This window comes from Chlorocebus sabaeus, chromosome 16 (genome assembly GCF_047675955.1).
Source record: "Chlorocebus sabaeus isolate Y175 chromosome 16, mChlSab1.0.hap1, whole genome shotgun sequence".
In the NCBI taxonomy this organism is placed as follows: Eukaryota; Metazoa; Chordata; class Mammalia; order Primates; family Cercopithecidae; genus Chlorocebus; species Chlorocebus sabaeus.
The window spans coordinates 48,161,676-48,188,994 of record NC_132919.1 but is presented as its reverse complement, the minus strand read 5'-3'; the positions used below and the strand labels follow the sequence as shown (position 1 = coordinate 48,188,994).

Here is a 27,319-nt window from a genome sequence, read left to right as displayed (position 1 = left end):
ACACGCACACATACACACATGCACACACACACATACACACACATACACACATACACACACATGCACACACACACGCACACACATGCACACACATACACACATGCACACATACACACACATACACACACACACACACACACAGTCCTCTGAACCAATACACTCTTCTCCCAGTGACACACTTGAAAGTGGGCCCAAGTAGGGGGCACCATTTTAGTCCTGGGCTTCTCCCTGCCCCTCCCACTCTCCGTCCTCCCTCCCACTTTCGGTCCTCCTCCAGCCTCCTCTGCCTGCCTTCCACTTTCTCCCTTTCTCTCTCTCCTAGCTGAGCCCCTGGCCCTGAGGTCTCTTTCCCAGCACATATGGTGGGACACTTGAGGCCACACATCTGGGCAGCTCCCAGCCGCTATTAAATACCATTTTGCCTGCCTTTGGGGTTTTGAGGGGCTGCAGGTTCCGGAGGACAGGAGGCAGCAGCTGGCAGCTGCTCAGGGCCTCACATCCCCCTGCTCACCATCTCCCCATGCACCGCCCACCCCTCCCCATTCTGGGTTGAATCATCCCCACATCTGGAACCTCTGCACATCTGGAAGAGCTGAAGCCTGTGCAAGCAGCTCCACGTAGACACCCCCTCCCCCCTGCTCCATCTCATCCCCATCCCTGCTAGCAGTTGGGGTCCAGCATCCCCCACCTGGAGCAGGACCTCGGTCACCTAGCAGCAGGCACCCCCGGGCCAGCCTTGGGAACCAGGATTGCCCACAGGCCTCTCCCCAGTAGCAGTAACAGTGGCATCTTGGTGCCCACCGCAGTAAGCAGGCAGGGCAGTGCTGGCCTTGGAGGAGGCCAGGCCCAAGGCTGGGGGAGGCAGGAGAGCCAGGAGGGGAGGAGGCAGTGGTTTGGCCCAGCAGGCAGAGGGAGTTTATCCTGGCACCGGGCCCTGAAGCCAAACATCCTCCACGAACCTCGCAGACACATCAAAGCCCGCATGGAAGGGGCCCTTCCGTAGAGGAAACCTACAATCCTGGAGGCCTGACAACCTGACTCCAGGCACAGGACCACCCAGTCCCACTCGGCAACCCAGGCTCAGGCTGGGCACAGCTGCCTGGAGGCGACGGGCAGAAGAGGATATTTCTACCCAGAGGCCCTGCCCCCTCACCCCACCCGTTCAGTGCTGCCACAGAGTGGGGTTTTGCCCCCAGGAGGGGGCAGAGTTGGCACCAGATTTAGCTTTAGCTCCTAGTACAGGGGTCCCTCCCAAACTGCCCCCTCCCCACCCTCCAGGCAGAGAAGGCTGATGGGGAGGGGCTCACTTTGTGCGCCAGCCTTTCAACCGCAGCCTGGAAGAGAAGTCGTGCTCAGTTGTGGGGGGAGCCAGCTTCCTCCCCCAGGCTCTGATGTCCTGCAAAAGACCCCTCCACATGGACAAGAGGGAAATGGAGAGGGCAGGGGGTTCGGGTTTGGGAGAAAAACCAAGCTTCGAAAAGTAGAAGCTGAAGTGGAATCAGAATGCAAGAACTGGGCTGCAAGCCACAGGGCCTGTCTCTGGGGGAACAGCTGGGGCTGGAGGAGGAAGAGGGGTTGTGAGGCGCTAACAAGGGAGAGAGGAGGTGCTAACAGGGCCACTGGGGTGAGGGGATCCTGAAGCCAGCCCCCTAAAGGCTGGCCCGGCGATAAGGAAGCCAGGCACTGGCAGTGGGGTAAGGGGTGTAAGTGGGAGCTGCCAATCAACACAGGAGGCTGGGATGCTCTGCATGCACACACGTGCACATAATATACATACATGCACACATGCAGCTCCCACACAACCAAAGCCAAGTCTGTCTTCAGCTGGGAGCCAGATGATGTGGCTGCTTAGAGGAGCTATGATTTGAGGAAGGATGTGATCTCTGCCTGCCTGAATCCCTCCCCACTGCTCACACTCATTCTCTGCCTTTACAGCTTCAGGGGTCTTCTCAGGCTGTGCCTGCGCCCCACTCTAGTCTGAGCCCCCAGACCATGAAAGGGCTCCCCTTCTCATGGCTGTCCTGAATCCGCAGCTCCTTTGGATCTGAAAAGTTCTTCTAGGTCTAACTACAGTCCCAGTAACATTTGGGTCAGAAGCAAAGGAACCCACAAACAGGGTACAGTAGAACCCTCTTTTTAGGAGCCAACAAGAACTGAGCTAGAAAGCAAGGATCCCAAATTCCTTTCTTCCCTCTGGTTACAGGATCTGGTCTCAGAGAGTAGACAGTGAGGGTAGGTGTCAGATTGGGGCTGCAGACTGAAGGATGGGGCCCCAGAGGAAGGAAGCCAGGCATGGGGGCTCTCAAGACCCTCGCCCTAGTCTTAGCTCAGCCTCTCCTGCCCAAGCCTTCATGGCTCTGCTCCATCTGCCACCCCGGAAGCCAAAGCTCATCAGCTCAACCTTCCCCTGACCTTCCCCACCCGACACCCATCCCGGCTCTTTGAGGTGCTTTCCTTTCCACCCCGGCCTGCACCCCAGAAACCTACACTTTGGAAAGATAATGGCTCCCGAATGGCGTTTTTGTCTCTGCTAAACCTCCAGGTAAGTGAGCATCAGTGAGTCCCTCCAACCTGCTCATTGGGATAATAAGCGCCCTGTACTGTTAATTCTCAGGTGGTTTGCCCTCCCTCCACCCTCCGGGCCCACAGGTTCACGGCTCAAACTTGGAGCTGACTCCAGAAGTGGTTTCCTCCACTCCCATGGCCATCACTCCAAGACTGGGAAAGGGGCTGGTGGGCTTCAATTTCAAAAATATATATATATATATTGGAAAGGGAACTGAGGTCCCCGTCCCATGGCCAAGAAGTCCTATTATTGGACTCTGCCTCCTCCAGGAAGGCGGACCGTAAGCCAAGCATTCCTTGCTACACCCCCTTAGGAGTTGTTCAATCCCTAGGGAGCCATCGTCCTCACTTGCTGAGCGGAGAGTCACAAATTTGAGCACACCCTTTGGAGGGGGTGCAGGAAGCAGAAGAGGTGGATTCCCCAAACCACACAGCCAGTGTGGTGGGGAGCCCAGTCAGTCTGGACTCCTGCCACCCCATCCACGAGTCCTTCACCAAGGACTTTGGAAATGAATTCCCTATCCACTTGGAGAAATCTGGCCCCTGACCCAGGAAGGCCCCTAACCAGCTTGGATTCAATGACAACAGAGCCAGTGTTTACTTGGAACAAAGCACCAGGGGGAAATGCATGCTGAATCAGAGCTGGCCAGCCCCCGCAGCAGCCGGGTGGGAGCGTTAGGACATGTCCACACATCTTCGATGGAAAACGGCCAGAGAGGCCCAGGGAAGAGGCCTGGGTAGGGGCAAGCAGGGAGCAGACAATCACTTGTTGAAGGAAGATCCAAGTCCAGGTAGGCTTTCTGGAGGAGGTGGCATTTGGGCTGAGCTTTAAAGGATGGGGAAGAATGTGTTCGGTTTCTGGGAGGGATTTGGGGAAGAAACTAGGTGGAAAAAACTGCCTGGGCAGAGGCAAGGAGAGAAGCAGAAAGAGTAAGAGGAGGGGTTGGAGAACACAGCGGGGGTGGGGGTCAGGTAGGGACTGGTTATGGGGGACCCTGAAGGTCTCTCTGGGATGGGACTTTATTCAGGTGGCAGTAGTGAGCCTCTGAAGATTAGGGAGCAAGAGAGCGACATGCCCAACATGGTCTGCCCTCCTTGGCAATGAGGAGACCAAGTTAGAGGCCTTGTTGAATATGGCTATGAAAGTCCTGACGAGCCAGGCTGCACGGGGGGCCAATGGCAGTGGGGATAAAGTAAGAGGACGCCTGTGACAGGCACAGCTCCGCTCTCCATGGGCTCTCAGCCCATGTGGAGAGGCGGGCCTCCTCTGTAAAGTAGACCCAGGCAGTGCTCAGTGGGCCGTGTGGGAGTAGAAAGGGGGAACAAACTGGGAGTGGAGGGAATCACATCTCCAGTCCCAGCGCCATGGTCAGGAGTGGTCGGCACCTGGGCATCCTCTGGGATCTGTCACCAGCCCCACCTTCTCAGGCCTGACTGGCCCTTAGTGGGGCCCAGTGGACAGCAGGGGGGTTTAGTGAGCAAGGTGTCCTGGGGAAACTGGGCCTGGATGCTGCAGCCCGTCCAGGGGAGTGAGCAGTCTGAGAGCAGCGAGACCCTGCACTCCTTGGCACCCCACTCTGCCTCCATGTGAAATGTAGAGAAGGAAGTGTGGGCCCCTTGTCTCTGCCAGGAATGACAGCTAGCATTTATTTGCCATTACTGAGTGCCAGACACTGAGCGGCCTATTTCATCCTTATCATGGCCTGTATGATGAAGGAGGTGCTGTTATCCAGCTCCTCCCTCTCCTCCTTGTTGAGAGAGACCCAGAGAAGTTCCATTTCTCGTCTAAGGTCACACAGCACAATATATTCAGTGGCACACTGACTAACACGACACAATACTGCCCCTACAGGCAGAGCCGGGCTAGAGCACAGCATTCTGCTGGCTTTGAAAAGAGATCCCAGCCCAGTGCCATCAGCCATTACAGATATTAGTGTCCACCAAAGTATGGGGGTGGGGGGGACTCCCAAGTGAAACAGAATTCAGCCTGTCTCTTCCCCTTCACCCAGGCCTGGCCCCTGGGCTGGGCTAAGCCAGGCTGGGCAAGGCCACCCACCCTGAGTGATCCTCCATCCGGAGCAGTGGAGCAGGGCTCCCCAGGCCCCAGGTGAGTCCCACCTGTGCTGGGCGTGGTGTCTCGAGCACTGCTTCATTCTTTTTTTTTTTTTTTTTTTTTTTTTTTTGAAACAGAGTCTCGCTCTGTCGCCCAGGCTGGAGTGCAGTGGCCGGATCTCAGCTCACTGCAAGCTCCACCTCCCGGGTTTACGCCATTCTCCTGCCTCAGCCTCCCGAGTAGCTGGGACTACAGGCGCCCGCCACCTTGCCCGGCTAGTTTTTTGTATTTTTTTTTTTTTTAGTAGAGATGGGGTTTCACCGTGTTAGCCAGGATGGTCTCGATCTCCTGACCTCGTGATCCGCTCGTCTTGGCCTCCCAAAGTGCTGGGATTACAGGCTTGAGCCACCGCGCTCGGCCCACTGCTTCATTCTGATCCTGACTCAGCCCCTCCTGTCCTGTGCGACCTGGCCTTCCCGCCCTCCGGGGCCCCAGTTGCCTCCTCTGAGAAGGACATAAGTGGGCCGGCTGGCCTCGGAGGCCCCTCCTTCCAGCTGGGCCCCGGCAGGATGCACAATCAGCTCATTCTTTAGTGAATGCACTGGGGGGCCCAGCGAGCGCTTATGAAGACATTTCAAAGTGGCTGCTCTTGGGAAACCCCAGATGGAATTTGGCATTGAATTTAGGGGGCCGCTGACTGCATGAGGCCTCTGGGTTTCCATGCTCATGTATGCCTGAGCACCTGCATACACTGCCCTCCTGGTGCCAGATGACGTGCCAAACAGAAGATGCTGGCCTTGTCCAGGACCCTCCTTCCTCTAGAACAGCCCCTCCCTCTCTGCTCAGTCTAGGGGGGTCCATGGTGCTCCCACCCCCTTCTGATCTCACCCACCAAGAATCCTAGGCCCCTGTGGCCATGATGAATGCTAACAGGCCCTGGTGTTCTTGGCCTGGCCTGGGGCCACCCACTTTCAGGCTCCTCGTCTTGTCCCCATGTGCAGGAAGGAACACAGGGCCTTTGGTGTCATGGAAGGACCTGGGGGCCCAGCCAAGGGGCTCGAGAGCCCTTCAGACTCTGCCTGGTGAGTCAAGTGCTAGGGACCTCACTTCTCCATTGGAAGATGTGGGGTGGGGGTGGAATTTGTTCCTATGACATTGTAGGGATGTGGATAGCATTACCAGATTTTGTTTTGTTTTGTTTTTCTTTTTAGAGCCAGGGTGGTGCTCTGTCACCCAGGCTGGAATGTAGTGGTGTGATCTCAGCTCTCTGCAGCCTTGAATTCCTAGGCTCAAGTGATCCTCCCAACTCAACCTCCAGAGTAACTGGGACTGCAGGTACATGCCACCACACTGGCTTAATTGCTTTTCTTTTCTTTGTTTGCAGAGACAGGGTCTCGCTATGTTACCCAGATTGGTCTCAAACTCCTGGGCTCAAGTGATCTTCCCACCTCGGCCTCTCAAAGTGTTGGGGTTATAGACGTGAGCCACTGTGCCTGGCCTGGTTGCCAGTTTTAACAAAGAAAAATACAGAACATCCAGTTAAATGTGAATTTCAGATAGAAAAGTAAATTTTAGCGTAAGTATGTCTCAAATATCGCTTGGGCCCAGGCTGGGCATAGTGGCACATGCCTGTAATCCCAGCTACTTGAGAGGCTGAAGCGTGAGAATAGCTTGAATCTGGGAGGTGGAGGTTGCAGTGAGCTCACACCACTCCACTCCAGTCCAGTCTTGGTTCTCAAAAAAAAAAAAAAAAAAAAAAAAAATATATATATATATATATAGCATGGAGCTTAATTATACTAAAAGAAAATTATTCATTGTTTATCTGAAATTTGGATTTACCTAGGCCTCCTGTTTCTTGTCCAGCAACCCTAGATCTGGGTCAGGTGATGCCAGAGACCCAGAGAGCAGCCATGCCAGCCTCCTCCCCCTCCTCCTGCCCCTCTTCAGGGCACTGGTGCCTGCCTAGTTCCCTCATCCCCACCCTGCTGGCCCCCCCATATCTGTCCCATGAGTTCCCTCATGCCCTTTTCAGCACCCTCATCACCCCCCAGGGTATCTTCCTCCTCTGAGCTCAACCATTTTCTCATTTTCTTCTCCCATAAGGGCCACACCTCTGTAGGGCTCCCGGCCTGGGCAGGATAGTGGGGAGTGTGGGGTAGAGACCCCAGCCCTTACTGGTGCAGTGGGGCCTGGGTGGGAACAAGAAGAACCCTAGAAGCCCAAGTTGGCAACGACTCAAGAGGCGGAGGCTCCAGCACTCTCAGGACTAGGTCCCCCTGCCAAGGTCTACCTGCAGGGGCGGAGGGGAGAGGGCGGCCCCTTCCCTTCTCCAAGCTCATAGTCACTTCAAATACAGAGGGGCCAGATCACAATACCCCTCGAATCAGGAGACTGGAAGATTATCTTCTTAAGGGCCGTCAAGGGCGAGGAGGTAATGGGAAATAGAGACAGGGAAAGGGAGACAGAGAGCAGGGAGAGAGCATAAGAAACAGACCGAGAGATTAGGGGTGCAGGACCAAACCACGGACAAGGAGAAGGGACCAGAGAAACCGAGGAAAAACAGACGCCTCCGCCGAGGCAGACAGAGGTGAACACAGAGAGGAGAAACAGACAGGAGAACAGAGGGAAAGGCTGGGAACTCGAGAGAAACTGGGTGCAGACAGATGGGGAGAAACCGAAGCAGAAAAACAGACTGGGAGAAACGGTGAGAGACACAGAGGGGTTAAATGTAAGACAGAGAACATGACTGAGAGAGATGAGGGAGAAGGGTGAGATGCAGACACAAGGAAAGAGAAGAAATGTCCCCGACGTCGGGGGTGTTTTTCAGGGGTCAGGACAGATGGGCGACACAGCAGGAGGCGCTCAAGGACATGACGTTGAGCCTCTCAGAGTCCCCCTTCCCTGGGCCAGGGAGCAGCGCCCCACGTTCCATCGCCCTCTCGCCCCCTCCCGCGGTCCTGGCTGCACCGCTCCTGTCCCGCCCCCGCCCGGCGTCCCCAGCCCACTAGCCCCGGCCGCGCCCCTCCCGGCTCCCGGGGGCACCCGCGCTGGGCGACGCTGCCACCTGCCGGCCCCTCCCGGAAGTTCTGCGCCTGGAGTGCTGGAGGCGGCGGTCGCAGGGGGCTCGGAATCCCGCTCCTCCGCACTGGGGCGGCCTCCGCGGGGTCTTTCCAGGAATCTGGATGGGCCTGCTCGCCCGCGCCCCGGCGGGCCTGGCAAAGGACCAGCCCCAGCAGCGGATCCCGGGGCAGTCTAAACCCTGGGACCTTGAGTTCCCGTTTTGTCAATGGGAGGAAATGCACCAACACCCCCCGTAGGATTTCAAGAGGGAGGGCACACGAAGGTACCCATGTTGTGCTCCTGGTCTTGCTTCCTCGACCTGGAAATCTCAGATCACTCTGAAATCAGCCAGGCTGCCTCCTCCCTCTTTTTTTGGCCAAAACGCAATGGGGTGATATCCCCCAACCATAACACCTCGAAATCTACCCTAGAACTTTCGCCTTCCCCTCCCTCAACCTCTGCCCCCATGACTTCTCACCGGACCCAGCCGTCCAGATGAGAAGGGGCTTCCACGTCCCCCTCCCACTCCTGCCGGTCCCGGCACCCCTCCCTGGAGTCTGGGGCACTTAGGAGTGGAGGAGTTGGGGGTTAGGAAGGCCCAGCTCAGCGGTGTGGAGTTGACCCCACCTCTTTTTAAATTTAGGTTATTTATCTATTTATTTATCTATTTTGAGATGTAGTCTCACTCCGTTGCCCAGGCTGGAGTGCACTGGCGCGATCTCGGCTCACTGCAACCTCTGCTTCCCGGGTTCAAGCGATTCTCCTGCCTGAGGCTCCTGAGTAGCTGGGATTACAGGCACCCGCCACCACGCCCGGCTAAATTTTTTATTTTTAGTGGAAACGGGGTTTCACCGCGTAGGCCAAGCTGGCCGCGAACTCCTGACCTGAAGTGATCTGCCCGCCTCGGCCTCCCAAGGCGAGTATTACCTGGCATTACCAGCGTGAGCCGCGCCCGGAGGTAGAAGAGATTAACAGAAAAATCTGTTAATCTCTTCTACCTCCCAATTCCCAAAACCCAACCGAGACCTCTGCGCCTCCCTTCCTCCTCCCAGCCCCTCCCTGCCCCGAGTCCGCCTCTCCCGGTGCAGCTCCGCCCCCATCCCGAGGCGGGGCCCCATAGATGGAGAGAAGTGGGAGAGGTCGGAGCCCCGCCTTCTCTACACAGGAAAGCTCAGTGGCCCCCAAGCCAGGATGTCCCAAGCTTGGGTGACCGGCCTCGCGCCCACCTTGCTGCTCAGCCTGCTGGCTAGCCCCCAAAAGGTGAGACTTGGGAGGTAAGGCTGTGGAACTTTCGGGCCCTACCCTTGTAGGTCAGGAGCCTGCTTCTGGAGCCTGGTGCCACCTTCTGTAATCAGGATTTCCTCCTGACCACACACAATTAGCAACTTCCTTTCTCTCTTTGCTGTGGAGGTGGACGTGGAGGTGGAGGTGGGGGCAGCAGAGGAGGCTCTGGGAGAGCCTGGGTTCTCCCACCTCAGAGGGGGATCCTGTGGTGGGAACTGGCCACCACCCGCCACCTATCTGACACCTGGCACCTCTCTGTGAATAGGGACTTTGGACCTCGTTATTAGCCTCAGCTTATCCTTCCAGCTCCTTCCTGCCTGAGGTCTGGACACCTGGGCCAGCACTTAGCCCCAGCTCTGTTCCTCCAGTGCTGGGGGACCCTGGAATGTCCCCACCCTCTTTGGGACTGTGTCTCTGCTTGTTCTCTAGGAGAGAGAAGGTTCCCTCGTCCCCTTCTAGGGGTGAGTAATCCCAGCCTGTGGTGGGATTTGACCTGGCTGCCTAACCAAGGCTGGGGAGGCCTCTGAAATCTGTGATTTTGAGAGGGAGGTGTAGGGTTCTAGTGCTCCCTCGGCTCTTCTGTTCCTCCCAGGTAAACTCTACAGGTGATGGGGGAAGACTGTCTGGTCCTGGGGCGGGTGATTATCCTGGGAACAGAGACGGGTCTAGAACATGCATTTGTGACTTATTTCCATTTAAGAACCAGAGGGAAGTCAGGGCCTGCTCCCAGAACGGGGTACCTTCACACATCTGGGCTGAGCTTTCAGAGTGGCTCTGCCAAAACCCTTCCATGGACCCGGGTTAGTGAGCAAGGTGTTCCTTCTAAATCACTGGGCAGTCGGTTTGTGTCAATGCTGGGCTGGGCATCCTCTGGTTTACCCCTCCCACCAACCCCAGGGGTGAGGTGCTGTTAATGCCTTGAATTCTGGAGTTAAGTAAGCTGAGATTTACTTACTCCCAGCCCAAGACCACCCTGATGCTCTATAAAACTCAGCCTCTGAACCACCCCAGACAAGACTACCCGCTGGTTAAAATGTGGGGAGACAACCTGGGAGAAGAGCTCCTCCCCCTCCCAAACCGGAACTTGAGACTAATTTACTAAACCTGTTAATTACTCATCTCTTCTTAGTTGGGGTCCAGGAAAAGGACAAGGGCCAGAGTGGGGTCTGAGGGGGAAGGGGTGCTGCTGAGTGCCTGGATGGACCCCTCTATTTCTCTCTCTATATATATATACATAAAAAAATATATATATAAATATATGTAAATATATATAAAAATATATATATTTTTTTAAATTTAAAAAATAGAGGCTGGGCGCAGTGGCTCACGCCTGTAATCCCAGCACTTTGGGAGGCCGAGGCAGGCCGATCATGAGGTTAGGAGTTTGAGACCAGCCTGACCAACAACCCCATCTCTACTAAAAATACAAAAATTAGCCGGGTATGGTGGCACGTGCCTGTAATCCCAGCCACTCGGGAGGTTGAGGCAGAAGAATCACTTGAACCTGGGAGGCGGAGGTTGCAGTGAGCCGAGATCGCACCACTGCCCTCCAGTCTGGGCAACAGTCTGAGACTCCGTCTCAGGGAAAAAAAAAAAAAATAGAGATAGAGTCTCGCTATGTTGGCCAGGTTGCTCTTAAACTCCTGGCCTCAAGCAATCCTCCCACCTCAGCCTCCCCAAGTACTTAGGATTGCAGAGATGAGGCACCGCGCCCAGCCTGTCTCCAATTCTATAGTCATTCCTGTGTGCTGTGTGATTTGGATTCACAGACTCACCCTCCCTGGGCCACCCTGCAGGGGTTCCTTCCTGTTCCTGTCCCCACAAAGGGACAAAGCCTGTGAGATGGTACTCAGCCTGGGACTGAGCATGGAAAAGGGGAATTACCCCAACTATTATCGGCTATCACTGGTATTCTTATCTTTACTGTTGTGATTTGCAATTGAAATATTTCAAGTAAAGGTATAAAGATAAAGATAATGGTGGTTTTGCCAAAGCTGGCGTCCTATTTTTAGCCTTGGTTGTTTGTCCCAGGAGGCTAGGGTGAGGTGACAGATGCCCTCCCCCACCACCCATTTCCTATGTTCTGGCACCTACATCCCTCCCCCACAGTCTGGGAGCAGCAAGGATGAAATGAAACCAGGTAATTGATGAATGCACGTTCATTCATTCTGCAATTATTTTGACTATTGAGTTTTCAACAATGATGTAGCAAAAATCCTGCCCTCGCGGAGTTTGCCTTTGACACAACTGAAGGACAATTAACAAGATAAAGTAAATATATAGTATGTTAGATGTTGATAAGAGATGTGGAGAAAAATTAAGCACACTAAGGGGAAGGAGAGTGGTTGTAATTTTAAATAAGGTAACCAGAGAGGGAGGGGCTGGAGCCAGCCTTGCAGCCACCTAGAAGAGTATTCCAAATCAGTGCAGCTTTGACGCACAATTGCTATCAATGGAGTGAAATTCTGTAAGATGCCCTGGCTGCTCTGCAGACCTAGTATAGAAGAGGGAGAAGCTGATTTGGGAGGCGGGGTCCTGGCAGCTTTGCAGAGCATGGAATCCCCTAGGCAGGGATCTGAAGGATGAATGGAGGCTCAGACAGGTGTAAAACAGCCAGGTATGTTCAGGGAACTCCCAGTGGGTGTGTGTGAGAGGAAGAGAAAGAACTAGGGGAAGCGAAAGGGGAGGGAGTGCAGCTGCCCACTGGGGGGTCTCTACCCCAGGGAGCCACTGAAGGCGGCTTCCAGCAAGGTTTTTCGGTGATGAGATTTGCATTATAGGAAGAGTGCTCCTCAGTGTCTGCAGTGACAGGGTGGGAGAAAGAAAGTGCCCTGAGCCATGGGTGTCACGGCAGAAGCCGGGTTGGAAGGGTGGTCAGAAGGGATGAGCTTACAAACCCGGGGGTGATGGAATGTGCTGAGAGAGTAAGGGCAGCTGGGGCCAGCCAGGGGTCAGCTGGGCTCCAAGCACTGACCTGGGAACATAGTAGAGAGTGAGGTGGGGAGTGACTTGTAGGAAGAGGCTGAGTCTACTGGGGACCTGCTGCCTGTGAGGTACCTGGGTAGCATCTGAATGGAGACCCCACTCCCACTATCCCCAGTTTATGACCCCGACCTCTCTCTTTTCTTCCACAGGTTGCAGCCAAATGTGGTTTCATCTTGTAAGTCTGGAAGCCATAATTTCCAATCTGGGGAGTGGGGAGGAGCAACCCAAATCACGCCCTGCATGCCTTGTAGGGTGTGGGGGGCCAGAAACCCCATCCATCCTCACCCACTCCCAATCCAGCCAGAAACTGTCCCCCCACTTTCCCAGCCAAAGAGGGAGACCCCACCCTCTCCCTCCACCAACGAACCCAGGGACTTCCACACTTGGGGGCAGGTCTGTAGCTGGATCCCAGTCCTTCCTGCTGCAGTGCCAGGCCATCTCCCCTCTGAGGGTTCCCTGGGTAGAAGGCAGGGGGCTAACCCTCATAGAGAAATCCCAGAAGCCTGAGCACAGGGGCGGGGCTTGGTAAGGGTCACTGGGCAGAAAAGTGTTTCCATTAGGTCAGCACTGGGTGTTCTGAAAGCACCCATTCTCTGACCCCTCATACTCCATGGGCGCCAGTGAGGACTTTCTCTTCCTGGACATGCCATGTGGCCCTTTCCCCTCACCTCCTGAGAGTTGGATGAGCGGTGTCATGGCCGCTGCAATGTCCCATCCCCACACCTGCCTGCTGAGGTCAACAGGATACTTCTCCCACCCATGTTACAGATGAGGGGCGTGGGGCCCAATAGGGAGCCGGACTGGGCGCGAGTGCACACGCCCTTCCCCAGAGTCCTCCTACTGAGCTCAGACGGGGGCCGTACCCCCCACCCCGCTAAGGGGTAGCTTAGTGCCATGAGCATATTGGGTGTGTTTGGAGGAGGCTGGGATCCTTCTGCCTCTCCATTCTGGTGCCAACAGCTTCTCCTTGCCCTTTTCTGTGCCCTCCGTCCAGCAACTGCCCCAAAGGATTCAAATGCTGTGGTGACAGCTGCTGCCAGGAGAACGAAATCTTCCCTGGCCCCGTGAGGTGAGCCCAGGGCCAGCTCCTCTGGGTGCAGTCCTTGGAGGGACCTTGTCCACACAGGGCAAGGCCAGGCACCTGCCGAGGGGGCAGTGTGGGCGGCGGGAGCGGGGAGGTGTGGGGAGTCCCCAGGGTGGCCTGGGGACTCAGGGTGCTCTTGGTGGTCCCCACCCCAGGATCTTCGTCATCATCTTCCTGGTCATCCTGTCCCTCTTTTGCATCTGTGGCCTGGCTAAGTGCTTCTGTCGCAACTGCAAAGAGCCGGAGCCAGACGCCCCAATGGATTGCCGGGGGCCCCTGGAACTGCCCTCCATCATCCCTCCAGAGAGGGTCAGAGTATCCCCCTCTGCACCCCCACCCCCCTACAGTGAGGTGGGTGTCTCATCCCTATCCCTACCTTGCTTCTGGCCGGCTGTGCAGCAGGGACAGTGGAGGGCCCTTCGACCCTGGAGGGTACTCTGCACCCAGCATTGGGGCACCCCTCTCCCTGGTAACCATGCCTCAGCTGGCAGCGGGGAGTGGTGGCCAGGGCCAGGACCCAGAAGACTGAATTCCCTCTTTTCCCTGCAGGTGATTCTGAAGCCCAGCCTGGGCCCAATTCCCACAGAGCCACCCCCTCCCTACAGCTTCAGGCCTGAAGAATATACCGGGGATCGGAGGGGCATTGACAACCCGGCCTTCTGAGTCACCTCCTGCCTGGAAGCTTGCGATCAGCAGCCTCCTCCCCAGTGCCTCCTGGATCAAGCTAGAGACTGCTGGCACCCCAGGAATGTCCCTGCCCATCCTGCCATGTCTCTGTTCATTCTTGGATTTAATTTATTACTTTTTCTGCCTCTGTTTCCACCCCAGCTACCTCTCTTGTCCTGAGGGTTAGGCTGGAGTGACAGTATCTGCCCCCCAACCAACCCAAGAAAGAGGATGCCAGGAGGAAAATGCCAACCATTGGAGGTGCCCAACAGCAGAATGGGCTACTCTGAGGGGTAGTAAGAGCCCCATTTCTGGAGGTATGCAAATCTTGACTGGACAGCCAGCTCTGAGATTTTATCAGGGCACTTCTACACCTGTGGGACATTGGACTGGATGAGCTCTAAGCCAGCTTCCACTCCTACCTGAATAGAGAACTCACTGTACCCACCCACAACACAGGATAAACACATGTCCTCACTGAATGTTACTGAATGTTACAGGCTGAGGGCCTGCCTCTGGCTGTGTGGGGAGGTGGGTGGAGAGGTGAGTCCAGACACTGCTGGGGGGTGTGGTGATGGGGTCGCTGTGCCGCAGTCCCACCACTGATGAGCCATCTGGGAGGATAGTCCATCCGTGGGCCGCTCTTGGTGCTTGTTCTAGATGCTTTGGCTGTCTGTTTTTTGATGTCTCTGTGTGCCAAAGAGCCTGGAAATGGAGTGCGCGTGTCCCTTGTGTGGATTTCCCAATCCCTTCTGCCCACAGCTTTCCTGGGACACATGGAGCCCAGCTCTCTGGCTGTCTTACCATGAGTTGTGAGAAGTTGGCTGCGAGGAGTTGGATCCAGGAAGCAGCCCTGGGACAGCCCATTCTGCTGTTGATAGCAGGAAACCACCTGCTGGGAGACGATGGGGGTGGGGAGAAGCCCAGGAGAGCAGTGGGTGGGGCTGGGCATCTGTGGAGTGGGGCTTTAGGAGACCTTGAACGGCCCCACCCTGGAATCTCCTACAGGGAGGGGAGGAGGTGGCAGGTTCCACCTTTCTCTACCAGCCCCACCCGTGGGAGTTAAGCCCTAAGGGAAGAGAGTCTTCACATGGGGGCCTGGCATAGTCATGCAGAATGGGGCAGGACAGTGCCAGTGCCTTGGGACTCAGATGGGACTGGGTGCCTCTACCCTGATTTTTGCCTTTGCACTGCGCCCTCACAATCCACTTAATGCCAGCCTCCTTCTCCAGGCAGAGGACCCCGTGTCAATGCTGGCCAAAGCTCCCAGGAGGATTGGAGGTAGAACTGGCCCTCGTGTGCCAGCAGGGGTGCCTCCTTTAGTGCCCTCCCAATAATGCCCATCCTGGGGGCATCAGTACGCAGGCAGGTGGCAGAGTTGGGGGCAGTTTCATGGCACAGGCAGCCCCAAAGATGTCAGGAACAGGGACTGTCCGGGTGTGGGTTCCCAGTGGAGATAGGGCCCTAGAAGGAGTGCAGCAGTTACTGACAAGATAGTGCCAGGGTTGGCTGTAGGAGAATGAGCCCAAGCGTAAGTGGAAGTTTCCCGTTACTTTCAGGGATTGGTCGGGGTGGCAGAAAACATGTGGGTTCTTGGTGTAGATGTGGCTGGTTCCAATGAGAGAAGTCCTGGAGCTGATGTTACCCTCACCGTGATAGCAGGAGGATGTTGAGAAATGGGCTTGGCAGACCTGGAGGAGAAGTTACTCGGCCCAGACGTTGTCTTCCTTTCATCACAGGGCCTTTAACTCCTCCTAAGGAGTAGCAGAGTGGCCCGAGGGAAAGTGGCCCTCCTGAAACCTAGTGTTGCTGTGACCTGGTGACAGAAATGGAAACCTCTGTGGCTCTGGTCATCCTTGGTGGGAGTGGAAATGGTGTCACCTTTCTAGAGGGCCATCTGGCACCATGCAATCATGCCACAGATGTTTATAAAGATCCTGCTATCTAGGAAGCACTATACCTGGCACTGCACGTGACCTGGCAATTCCACTTCTAGAAATGAGCCTCCAGAAGTGCTCATACAAAAGAGCTCAATATAAGTACCAGGCACTAACCCATTGTGCCACCAGAGCTCCCTATGCAGCCTTTTAAAAGAATAAATAGGCTCTGTAGCACCAACCCTGCAAAGCATCCATCACTTATTGTTACAGAGAAAAGGCAAGTTGCGGAACTGCCTATGATCTCAGTTTGTAAGGATATAACCCATACATATTTTATTTTATATATGTATATTTTTTCTTTGCAAATATGTAGATAAGATCTAGAAGGATATAAAGCAATCACTCACCACACTTCCAATAGTTGTTGGCCCCAGGAGTGGGATGTAGGTAGCGAATTGCAAGCGGGGCTTCTTCCTTTCTATGCTTTGGCACCGTGTGTTTTTTACAATCAGCAAGCATTGCTTTCGTAAATTTAAAGAGATTTGTTTACTGGAAACTGTAGGCAGCTTTAGAAGTTTATGAAAATTCACCTTGTGAACTTTGATCAATGGCAGCTGATAAATTATCAGCCCTGGTATGTGGAAGAGAATACAAGGACTTTAGACTGTGGTACCCACCTGACATGGATGTGACCCGGGGGATAGATACATGATGGGAAAGCCTGGACGCCTGCCAGACATGCGTGAAGCCCAGGTCTCAGACCTACACAGGATTTATGAGGTGAAGGGGTGGTCTGCCCCTCCACACCTGTGGGCGTTTCTCGTTAGGTGGAACAAGAGACTTGAGAAAAGAAATGAGACACAGAGACAAAGTATAGAGAAAGAAAAAGTGGGCCCAGGGGACCGGCGCTCGGCATACAGAGGACCCGCGCCGGCACCGGTCTCTGAGTTTCCTCAGTATTTATTGATCATTATCTTCACCATCTTAGAAAAAGGGAAGTGGCAGGATAATAGGATCCTCATAGGGAGAAGGTCAGCAGTAAGACACATGAATAAAGATCTCTGACATGAATAAGTTTAAGGAAAAGTGCTGTGCCTTGATATGCATATGCAAACATCTCCATAAACCTTTTTAGCGCACAAAGAGCAGCATTGCCGCTAGCACGTCCTGCCTTCAGCCCTAAGGCGGTTTTGTCCTTTCTCAGTAAACAGAACACACAATCGGGTTTTACATGAGATGTTCCATTGCCCAGGGACGGGCAGGAGACAGATGCTTTTCTCTATCTCAACTGCCAAGAGGCCTTTCCTCTTAATACTAGTCCTCCTCAGCACCGACCCTTCACGGGTGTCAGGCTGGGGGATGATTAGGTCTTTCCCTTCCCATGAGGCCATATTTCAGTCTATCACATGGGGAGAAACCTTGGACAATACCTAGCTTTCCTAGGCAGAGGTCCCTGCGACCTTCCGCAGTGTATGTGTCCCTGGGTACTTGAGATTAAGAGAATGGTGATGACTTTTAACCAGCAGGCTGTTTTCAGGCACTTGTTTAACAAAGCACATTCTGCACAGCCCAAAATCCGTTAAACCTTGAGTCACCACAGCACATGTCTCTTGTAAGGACAAAGTTGGGGGTAGGGTCACAGATTAACAGCATCTCAAATACAGAACAAAATGGAGCCTCTTATGTCTACTTCTTTCTATATAGACACAGTAACAGTCTGATCTCTCTTTTCCCCACAATGAGGTGAATAATGAATGAGAGAAACAGTGAGCTGGTTGGTTGGGTGAATGAGCAGTGTCAAGTGGCGGAGAACTCATCCCTCATGGCTGGTTTAGTCACTCAAAGCCAGTTAGTGAATAATGAAAGATGGAATGAATGAATGAAGATTAAATGAGTGCATCAATGAATGAATGAATAAGATCTGCCACCAGATATTTGTAAAGAAACACAGTCTAGGCCGGGCGCGGTGGCTCACGCCTGTAATCCCAGCACTTTGGGAGGCTGAGGTGGGCAAATCACAAGGTCAGGAGATTGAGACCACAGTGAAACCGTCTCTACCAAAAATACAAAAAATTAGGCGGGCGCGGTGTCAGGTGCCCGTAGTCGCAGTTACTCAGGAGGCTGAGGCAGGAGGATGGCATGAACCCGGGAGGTGGAGCTTGCAGTGAGCCGAGATTGTGCCACTGCACTCCAGCCTGGGCGACACAGCGAGACTGTCTCAAAAAAAAAAAGAAACACAGTCTAGTTAACAGCAAGGAGATGTTCCTCGTGGCTGTGCACTTGAATTTCTATCTGCAGGGACTCCCCAGAGGAATGGAATGGGAAATGCAGGAAAGGCTGTAGGGTGGGGGGCATGTTGAAGGGGGAGAGCCTTAAGGCAGTTGCTCCAGGGATGCAGAAGGGGAGGAGAAGGGCTGCTGCTGAGGGAAGTGAGGAGGGGGATAAACACCAGCAGGAATCTTACCTCACCCTCCAGCTGAGATGCAGACTCCAGCTTCTGACATTTCGCCTTCTGCATCCAACATCTCCAGGCGTTGGTGTGACCATTTGTACAGTGAAGAGGGTGGCCCCTTCTGGCTCTGGTAGGATGTAGCTCTGAATCCAAAGTTGGGAAGGGGCCTGGCACAGTCGCTCATGCTTTAATCCCAGCACTTTGGGAGGCTGAGGCGGGTGAATCACTTGAGGTCAGGAATTCGAGACCAGCCTGGCCAACATAGTGAAACCCTCTCTACTAAAAACACAAAAATTCGCTGGGTTTGCAGGTGGGCACCTGTAATCCCAGCTACTTGGGAAGCTAAGGCACGAAAATCCCTTGAACCTGGGTGGCGGAGGTTGCAGTGACCTGAGATCATGCCACTGTACTCCAGCCTGGGCGACAGAGTGAGACTCCGTCTCAAAAACAAAAACAAAAACAAAAAACAAAAAACAAAAAAAAACAAAAAAAACAAAACCAAAGTTGGGAAGGACCAAGTAAGAATAGGCAGAGAAGCTCCTTAACACCAGCAGGCTTTCCTCCACTCTACCTTGGCCACACTCTCAGGTGGACATACCTTATCTCATCAGTCCTGATCACCTCCAGCCTCCCACTCTGAACATCACCTCCTGCGCTGGCAGTTCAGGTAGGTCCTGTATTACCACCACACCACGCCAGCAATTCTCTGAACCCACCCAGCCCTCCGAGCCAGCGATCTTTGCCTGTTGGCAGCGCCATCACCATGTCCTTAAGCCATCCTTACAGTCAGTGCCCTGCATCCTTTACCCCTTTTCCCCCATTCACTGCCCACCCAGGGCAACTCCAGACTCCAGTTGGATCCAACTATGGCTCAAGAACCAGCACCCGTGTGTGACCAAACTCATTTTCCAAATCACAACCAAGCGTCTCACGCGGGCCCTTGGCTCCTCCAATGAGCTTTCACAGCTTCACTTCCTCGCTCTTGAAATGACTAATTTCAAATCTCCCACACCCCCAACCTCAATTTCTCCTGGCAGTGCCACCACAGACTTCAGAGAAAAGAAGGGATGCAACCACACCAGCATACCTCACATCTGTGCCCCACACCTGCTGCCCAGTATCCACGCGTGCTCCCTTCCCCTGCCGTATCGCGCTCCTCCAGCCTGCACAGGACCCCAGCCCTCCTGCTCCTTAGGGCGTGGCCCCACAGTTGTCTCTGCAGAGCCTTTCTCCCCTTCCCCAGATCATTATCATCCGCTTGTAACATGCCCTGCCCTCCATCCTTTAGAAACTCTCCCTGGAGGCCCCTAGCTCTTCTGGCATCTGCTGTTCCACCTCCCCCCTCCCCACTTTCATTCTGTGCTGCTCCAATCAGCCTTTTGTCCCCACCGTTACAGGAGATGACTCTCGTCCAGATCATCAGTGACCTACATGTCACTGAGGCCAAAGGTCCCTTCTCCGGCCTGTCTCTCAGTGGCTTTTGACATGCTTGGCCACGGCCTCCTTACATGCTTTTCCAATGTCTCTGACTCCAACTTCCCCTGGTTTCCCTCCTCCACACGGCCTTCTCCTTCTCAGGAGCCTCACTTCCCTGCTCCTCCTCTGCCCTCTCTCGGTGATGGCTGCCCCGGAGGTCTGTCTTGGGGTCTCCCGTCTTCATCTTTGTTCATTCCCGTAGTGGCTGTCATCCCTATCTGTGGCTTCACAGACCATCTCCGGTCTGATGAATCTCAAGGCTTTATCTCCCGCCAAGACTTCTCCTTAGGACTCAGACTCACATATTTAACTACCTCACACCTCCTCTTGGATGCCTAATGAGCATCTCCCAGCCAAAAGCAGGCTCGAATTTCCCTCCACCACCCCCTCAAACCCAGTCCTTCCCAAGGTCTCCCACCATAAATAGATGGTGCTCCCCATTCGCCCAGTTGTGTAGGCTAAAACACTAAGAAGTTACTGTGATTTCTCTTTCCCTCACCCCATCATCCTGACAGTGCTGCCTCCAAAATAGACCTAGGCCCACTTATTACCATTTCACGGTTACAGACCTCGACCAAGTCACCTTCATCCCTAGCCCAGCCAATCCTAATGACCTTCTTCTACCTGATTTCTGCCTCCAGGCTTGTCTCCATCTCGCCCCCTGCAGTTTATCCCACACACTGCACTTAGGGAGATCTTCCTAAAGCGCAAACAAGACATGTTATTCCTGTGCTTAAAATCCTCCAATGAAGTGGAGGTTACAGTGAACCGAGATCATGCCACTGCACTGCAGCCTGGGTGACAGAGCGAGACTGTCTAAAAAAAAAAAATCCTCCAATGGGCCAGGCGCAGTGGCTCACTCCTATAACACCAGCACTTCAGGAGGCCATGGTGGGAGGAAGGATCGCTTGAGCCCAGGAGTTCAAGACCAGCCTGGGCAACACAGAGAGAACCCCCGTCTCTACACAAAATATTTTTGTATTTTTTGGCTTCACTCCTGGTGGTGCGAGCCTGTGGTCCCAGCTATTCGATGGCAGGGCAGGGTCGGGGGGAGTTGGGGCAGGGGGAGACTGAGGTGGGAGGATTGCTTAAGAGATCAAGAGGTTGAGGCTGCAGTGAGCTGTGATCCCACCACCGCACTCCAGCCTGGGTGACAGAGCGAGACCTTATTTCAAAAAAAAAGAAAAAGAAAAAATTTGCCCATTGCACTTAGAATAAACTTCAAACCCCTGACTGTCGCTGGCAGGACTTAGGCGGTGTGGCCCCTCCCTTGCCCTCCAGCATCTTCTCCTACTTCTCTCTCCCTTCTCACTGTATCACAGCCACAGTTGCCTTCTCTCTGGGACTTGACTATCCCAAATCTTGGCCTGGCCCAGGGCCTTTGATGGCTTTTCTGCTTAGAACTTCCCTCCCTCCCAACCTCCTCCTCCCAGTCTTCACAGGGCTGCTGTATTTTCACCGTTCAGGTTCCCAGAGGGGCCAGCATGTGCAAAGGCCTGAGGAGGGAAGGAGATTGGGGGCTGGAGAAACTTAAAAGAGACCCCTTCCTCCCTTCAAAACCCCCTAAAATTTTGCAGAGTTCGGTGGCATGTACCCGTAGTCCCAGCTACTCTGCAGGCTGAAGCGGGAGGATCAAGGGAGCCCAGGAGTTCAAGGTTGCAGGACACCATGACTGCACTTGTGAGCAGCCACTGCACTCCAGCCTCGGCAACCTAAAAAATAAAAACCCCTTGTGGGGGCGCGGTGGCTCAGGCCTGTAATCCCAGCCCTTTGGGAGGTCTAGGCGGGAGGGTAGCTTGAGCCCAGAAGTTCGAGACTAGCCTGGGCAACAAAGCGAAACCCCATCTCTACAAAAAATAAATAAAAATAAAATACCCCAAGAGTATGAAAAGAGGGTTTTGTGTTTCCTCAGGCTGCTGTAGCAAAGAACCACAGAGTAGGTGACTGAAAAGAGAAGAAAGTTATTATCTCAGTTCTGGAGGCCAGAAGTCTGAAATCCAAACATGGTTAGGGTTGCCCTTGCCTATCTTTTGGCAGCTGCTGGCAACCCTGGGTGGCCCTTGGCTTGTGGCTGCCCTCCAGACTCTGCCTCTGCAGCACAGAGCATTCCCTCCCTTCCTCCCTCCCTTCCTTCCTTCTTCCTTCCTTCCTTGCTTCCTTCCTTCCCCTGCCTGCCTTCCCTGTCTTCCTCTCTCCCTCTCTTCCTCTCTCCCTTCCTTCCTTCCTTTCCTTTCCTTTCCTTCCTTCCTTCCTTCCTTCCTTCTTTCCTCCCTCCCTCCCTCCCTCTCTCTCTCTCTTTCTCTTTCTTTCTTTCTCTTTCTCTCTTTCTTTTTTTCCTCCCTCCCTCCTCCTTTCCCTTCCCTTCCCTCCCCTTCCCTTCCCTTCCCTCCCCTTCCCTTCCCTTCCCCTCCCCTCCCCTTCCCTCCTTCCTTCCTTCTTTCTTTTTTTAGAGACAGGGTCTTGCTCTGTCACCCAGCCTGGAGTGCAGTGGGGTGATTATAGCTCACTGCAGCCTGGAACTCCTGGGCTTGAGCAATCTTCCTGCCTCAGCCTCCCGAAGCACTGGGATTACAGGTGCAAGCCATCACACCCAGCCTATCATTTTTTTCTGTGTCTATGCATAAGGACACTCTTCCTTGGATTTAGACTTCACCCTAATCTAGAATGATCTCATCTCAAGATCCTTATCTTAATTACACCTGAAAAGACCCTGATTTCAAATAAGGTCACACTCTTAGGTTTTGGCTGAAGAGACATAATTTAACCCACGAGAGAGGATGTATTTCTAGGCATTTTAATCTGGGTGGGATTGCTGAGGCAGGAGGACCTCAGAGGTTACCTGAAAAAGCATATCTGTAAGCACATTCCCTGAAAAACTAGCTATAGGTGATTTTTTTTTTTTTTTTTCTAGAGGATATGTTTTTTTAAAGGGTTAGGGGAGCATCTGTGTTCAGATAAATTTGGAAAATGCTGCATACAACTCCCACACTAGAAGAGTCACAGTTCACCTTAGTATATTAAAGGGCTGAGAATTCACGGTAAAGAAGCACTATGTATTTATGTAAAGCATCATTTCCCTAGTTTATTTCACCATAAAACCCCATTTTCTTTCTCATAATCTCTGTAGCATTTTCAGATCCTATCAGCCTGTGGAAATTCAAGAGGAATGTTGATGTGACCCAACCTTGTCTTACTATAACTGAGAAGATCAACATCCAGAAAAGGACAAGTGACTCATCCAAGGGCACACTGCTGAGAAGGTCGGAAGTTGATTTAAAACTCAGCCTCCTCAAAATGATAGCGATGGAGACCCATTAGTTGTTGACAGGGAGAGAGTGGGTGTGGCTACACAGAGGTCTCACCAGAGAGATCTGTTTGATGAGAGAACAGTTCTGCCTTTTACTTGAAGTGGTAGTAGTTACACAAATTTGCATGTGATAAAAACAACACAGAACTAGGCACACACGTTATACCCATGTCAGTTTTCCTGGCTTTGATACTTTACATAAGATGCAACCTTTGGAGGTCCAGACACAGTGGCTTACCCCTGTAATCCCAGCACTTTGGGAGGCTGAAGTAGGCAGACCACCAGAGGTCAGGAGTTCCAGACCAGCCTGGCCCACATAGTGAGACTCCATCTCTACTAAAAATACAAAAAGTAGCCAGGAGTGGTGGCACACACCTGTAGTGCCAGCTACTCTAGAGGGTGAAGCAAGAGAATTGCTCAAACCCAGGAGGCAGCGGTTGTAGTGAGCTGAGATCACACCACTGCATTCTAGCCTGGGGGACAAGAGCGAAACTCCGTCTCAAAAAAAAAAAAGAGATGTAACCTTTGGAGGATAGTGCCTCACACCTGTAATCCCAGTGCTTTGGGAGACTGAAGCAGGAGGATTGCTTGAGCCTAGGAGTTCAAGACCAGTCTACGCAATATAGTGAGACCCCATCTCTAAAAAAATTAGCAAGGCATGGTGGCACATACCTGGTAGTCCCAGCTCACGGGCTGGGACTATGGGACTACTTGGGAGGCTGAGGTGGGAGGATCGCTGAAGCTCAGGAGTTCGAGGTTGCAGTGAACTATGATCATGCCACTGCACAGCAGCTTGGGCAACAGAGCAAGGACCTGTCTGGAAAAAAAAAATTTGAGATAAATTTGGCAAAGAAAATTGGGACCTCTTTGTACTATCTTTGCAACTTCCTGTGAATCTATAATGATTTCAAAATAAAAAGTATGAAAAATTGGTTTCCTGCCTCCAGGTTCCAGAGCTTTTAACACTGTCGAAGGTCATTAGATCAAGATTAGGTGTACGCTATGCTATTCATATGCTTCTAGTACCCAATAAAAAGCACAGTTTATGGGCTGGGTGCAGTGGCTCACGCCTGTAATCCCAGCACTTTGGGAGGTTGAGGCAGGCAGATTACCTGAGGCCAGGATTTCGAGACCAGCCTGGCTAACATGGTGAAACCCCATCTGTACTAAAAATACAAAAATTGGCTAGGCATTGTGGCGCACACCTGTAGTCCCAGCTACTCGGGAGGCTGAGGCAGAAGGATCACTTGAGCCCAGGAGGTCGAGAGTGCAGTGAGCTGTGATCACTTTGGAGACTCAAGAAGACAATTTTGTGTTTTGACACAGCAATAGCAGAACTTTCATCAACAATTAGATTCAGAACAGGTTATGATGCACACATTTTTGCCACATGCCCAGTCATCTGGCTTCTCTTGGAATTGTCTCCATTTGCCCCCACTCCCACCCTCATTCACATAATGACTGTGGAACTGGGGGCAGCCATTTCCTTTCCACACAATGTGATTCTGCTTCTCTGGCTACAGTTGACTGGTTCAGGGGTGGGCACTGATCCAATCTGGGCCAATCAGAGCTCTTCCCTGAGAATTTTCGATTTGGAGCTCAGGGAACCTGTCCAATCCTAGATTGCTCAGGTAGTAAAGTGTGAGATGGAGATGGGGTCACTGGTGGCCATGTTAGCCCCTTATGTGAAAAAATCTAGTTGAGTGAGAAGAAATGAAGCCAACATTCAAAGGAAAGTAAAGACAGGAGACAGAGAGAAAGTCCTGTTAACCTTGCGATGCCTGTTTCTGTTTGTTTCTGAAATCCAGTTGCCTTACTATGGCCTGGCTACTCCTCCCTTCCTTGGCAACCACAAGCTAACACATCCCTCATTTGGGGGTGTGTGTGTGTGTTGTTTTGTTTTGTTTTGTCTTCATTTTCATTGTTTCAGACAGGGTCTTTCTCTGTCACCTAGGCTGGAGTGCAGTGGTGTGAACACAGCTCACTGCAGCCTCGACCTTCCAGGCTCAAGTGAACCTCCTGCCTCAGCCTCCCCAGTAGCTGGGATGACAGACACATACCACCAAGCCTGGCTAATTTTTAAATTTTTTTGTAGAGATGAGGTCTCACTATGTTGCTGACTGGCCTAGAACTCCTGGGCTCAAGCAATCCTCCTTCCTCACCCTCCCAAAGTGCTGGGATTACAGGTGTGAGCCACAGCACCCAGCAACATATCTTATTTTGCTCAAGCTAGTTTGAGTTGTTTTATTGTCACTTGCAATCCAAAGAGCCTAAAGTAGCCTATAGACCAACTCCTTCACTTTACAGATGAAGAAATGAATTCCAAGAAAGTCCATGACCTCCCTACGGCTGAGGTCAGTGGGTAGCTAGGCTAGAATTAAATCGCAAACATCCTGATGGGAACGCTCATTTGTTTTTGCACAGCAGCTGCTCCTGCCACGCCATGTGACATTTCCAAAGTCTGTCAAGATTTCCAAAGTCCTCAGTTGGAGAGAAATGCACCTGAACCTCCTCTTATCTACAAAACAAAGGGGAAAGGATAAAAATAGAAGACCCCCTGAAATATAACTGGAGATCTGGGACCTGGGGGATTGGTGCAGGAAGCTGCGAATGGAGAGAACAAAGTCAGATTTGTTAGAGGTGAAAACCGAAAGGACCCTACACTCTATTTGTGGCTGAGCTCTCACACAAGGAAGACAGGATCAAAGGAAGTCTTCATCTCTTTGCAAAACTCTCATGCAGGATTCAGATTAAACTAAGCCAACAAATATCCTCCTAACCAAGGCTAAAAAGAGATCAGAGACCTACTCCAGTGTTGGCTGCCTGTGAATCCCCAAAACTCCCAGCCTTCCGAGGTCACCCTTACCTTTAATATAAAGTCGGGTGGCTCAAGGGAGGATCCAGATGCTTTTCCTGTGTGGTTGCACAGTTTCTTGCCAGTCCCCTTGGCTCCTACAGCTGACATTCTCCTCCTATCCCCCAACCCCAGCCTAGACACAGCGTTCTTCCTGCTCCGCCCACCCCCGACAAGCACTGCTAATCAAGCTGCGGTGTGGACCTGACTTTTCCTGAAGTTTCAGGGTAACAGAGGGGCGTGATGGGCCCTGGCAGGTTTTCAGGAGTTTTAGTTCCTCCTGGGTCACGTAATATATGAGGCTGACAGAGTAAGCCTGAATCAGACTGGTCCCTGCTAAACAAATGACTCAGCATCCTGGAAATGTGTAGCAAGATGGTGTCTGGAGCCAGCCAAGAACTTGTCCCCAGAACCACAGTGTTTGTTAGTTCCCAGTGGCTTGCTACAGGCAGATTTTACAACTCCACGAGGCACTTATGCTGGGGTTTCAGGAAGAAGTGGGTGAGGGGCAAGTGGGTTGGATAGCCTCACTTTGAGCTATCTAAGACTTGCCAGATCTTCATCCAGGACAGGCAGAAGCTTTTGCTGCCTGTCCCAGGAACCCTCCTGGGGGGCACTGAGAGAGCCACAATCGCTGACATCATCTAGCCCATTGGCCCCTAGTGTCCCCTGAGCCTCCCACAGTCAAATGGTATTTCGTTAGGGATCCTGGGGCAGAGGGCAGCTTCTAGGCGGCTTCAAACCCCATCCTCTGCAGAACCTGCCAAGAGGGTAACATCTCAAAACACATATGTGTTGTGTGCTGCTCATTCCTGACCCCGCTCGGGTATCCTCACCTGATGTTCCCTGGCCCTGCCTGTGGCTGGGGCTCCCTTCCTCTCCTTGTGTCCCCAAAACAACCCCAAGCAGCCTGCAGCCCACTCTGAAGAGCAGTTTCATGTTTTTTATCTAAGACTTTCCATTTTTAGGAGGTCTGGCCTTCCATGAACAAAGACGTTTATCAAGGTGCTTTTTCTAACCCAAAGAGTAACTGGCTCTCTAAAAGCAATTCTGTTTGATTCCGGACCAACAAATGCAATTCTCAAACCCTAGCAAAAGTTATTAAATAGTGAGAAATATTCCCCCATCTCCAAAACATGAACCTGATTCATACATATAATTACTGTAGTTCTCATACCCCACATTGGGACAATATGATCTGACAGTGACACAGAATCTTTGAGGTCAGGACTATCCTAGAAAATCCAAGATGTACTGTCGCCAAATCTATTTTCCATATATGTGCCACTCACATTGAAATGGATCCCTTCCTTGACTCTTTTACCTGGAAAGCATCAGAGTTCTTCAGAGTAGCTTCTCAGAGTCTTAGTTACAGGACAAGCCCTGGGGAGTCTTTAAAATCCTAGGAATAGGTCGGGCACCATGTCTCATGCCTGTAATCCCAGCACTTTGGGAGGCCGAGGCGGGCGGATCCCCTGAGGTCAGGAGTTCGAGAGCAGCCTGACCAACATGGAGAAACCCCGTCTCTACTAAAAATACAAAATTAGCCGGGTGTGGTGGCACATGCCTGTAATCCCAGCTACTAGGGAGGCTGAGGCAGGAGAATCGTTTGAACCTGGGAGGCAGAGGTTGTGGTGAGCCGAGATCGCA

The 27,319-nt window shown here is 52.8% G+C and overlaps 1 protein-coding gene and 1 long non-coding RNA gene across 8 annotated transcripts; one reads left to right on the top strand and one right to left on the bottom strand.

Annotated features, from left to right (window-relative positions):
* Nucleotides 1-2,918: 2,918 nt before the first annotated feature.
* TMEM92 (transmembrane protein 92) lies at nt 2,919-14,416 on the top strand. Of its 7 annotated transcripts, none has more exons than XM_073004955.1 (9): nt 2,919-3,356; nt 5,620-5,700; nt 5,830-5,953; nt 8,517-8,597; nt 8,847-8,941; nt 12,100-12,125; nt 12,945-13,019; nt 13,190-13,385; nt 13,584-14,416. In XM_073004955.1, exons 5-9 carry the CDS (start codon nt 8,873-8,875, stop codon nt 13,695-13,697), a joined length of 480 nt encoding a protein of 159 aa, XP_072861056.1. In that variant the 5' UTR covers nt 2,919-3,356; nt 5,620-5,700; nt 5,830-5,953; nt 8,517-8,597; nt 8,847-8,872; the 3' UTR covers nt 13,698-14,416. The 7 variants fall into 7 exon arrangements, with proteins under 7 accessions (XP_072861056.1, XP_072861057.1, XP_072861058.1 ...); XM_073004956.1 differs by having other exon boundaries at nt 8,380-8,597; XM_073004957.1 differs by having other exon boundaries at nt 8,356-8,597.
* A 1,949-nt stretch (nt 14,417-16,365) lies between these two features.
* Nucleotides 16,366-26,066, bottom strand: LOC140708661 (uncharacterized). Its single transcript, XR_012088825.1, has 4 exons — nt 25,682-26,066; nt 23,488-23,632; nt 18,045-21,452; nt 16,366-17,793 (listed from the first exon to the last, which is right to left on the bottom strand). It is a non-coding gene; the product is annotated as an uncharacterized lncRNA (long non-coding RNA).
* Between the last annotated feature and the right edge of the window lie 1,253 nt (nt 26,067-27,319).

Excerpts from the sequence above, each read along its gene's own strand:
- TMEM92 (XM_008011519.3), top strand. The coding sequence starts at position 8,873 with ATGTCCCAAGCTTGGGTGACCGGCCTCGCGCCCACCTTGCTGCTCAGC. Across the intron at positions 8,942-12,099 it reads TGCTGGCTAGCCCCCAAAAG|GTTGCAGCCAAATGTGGTTT; the intron begins GTGAGACTTGGG and ends TTTCTTCCACAG. Across the intron at positions 12,126-12,944 it reads GCCAAATGTGGTTTCATCTT|CAACTGCCCCAAAGGATTCA; the intron begins GTAAGTCTGGAA and ends CCCTCCGTCCAG.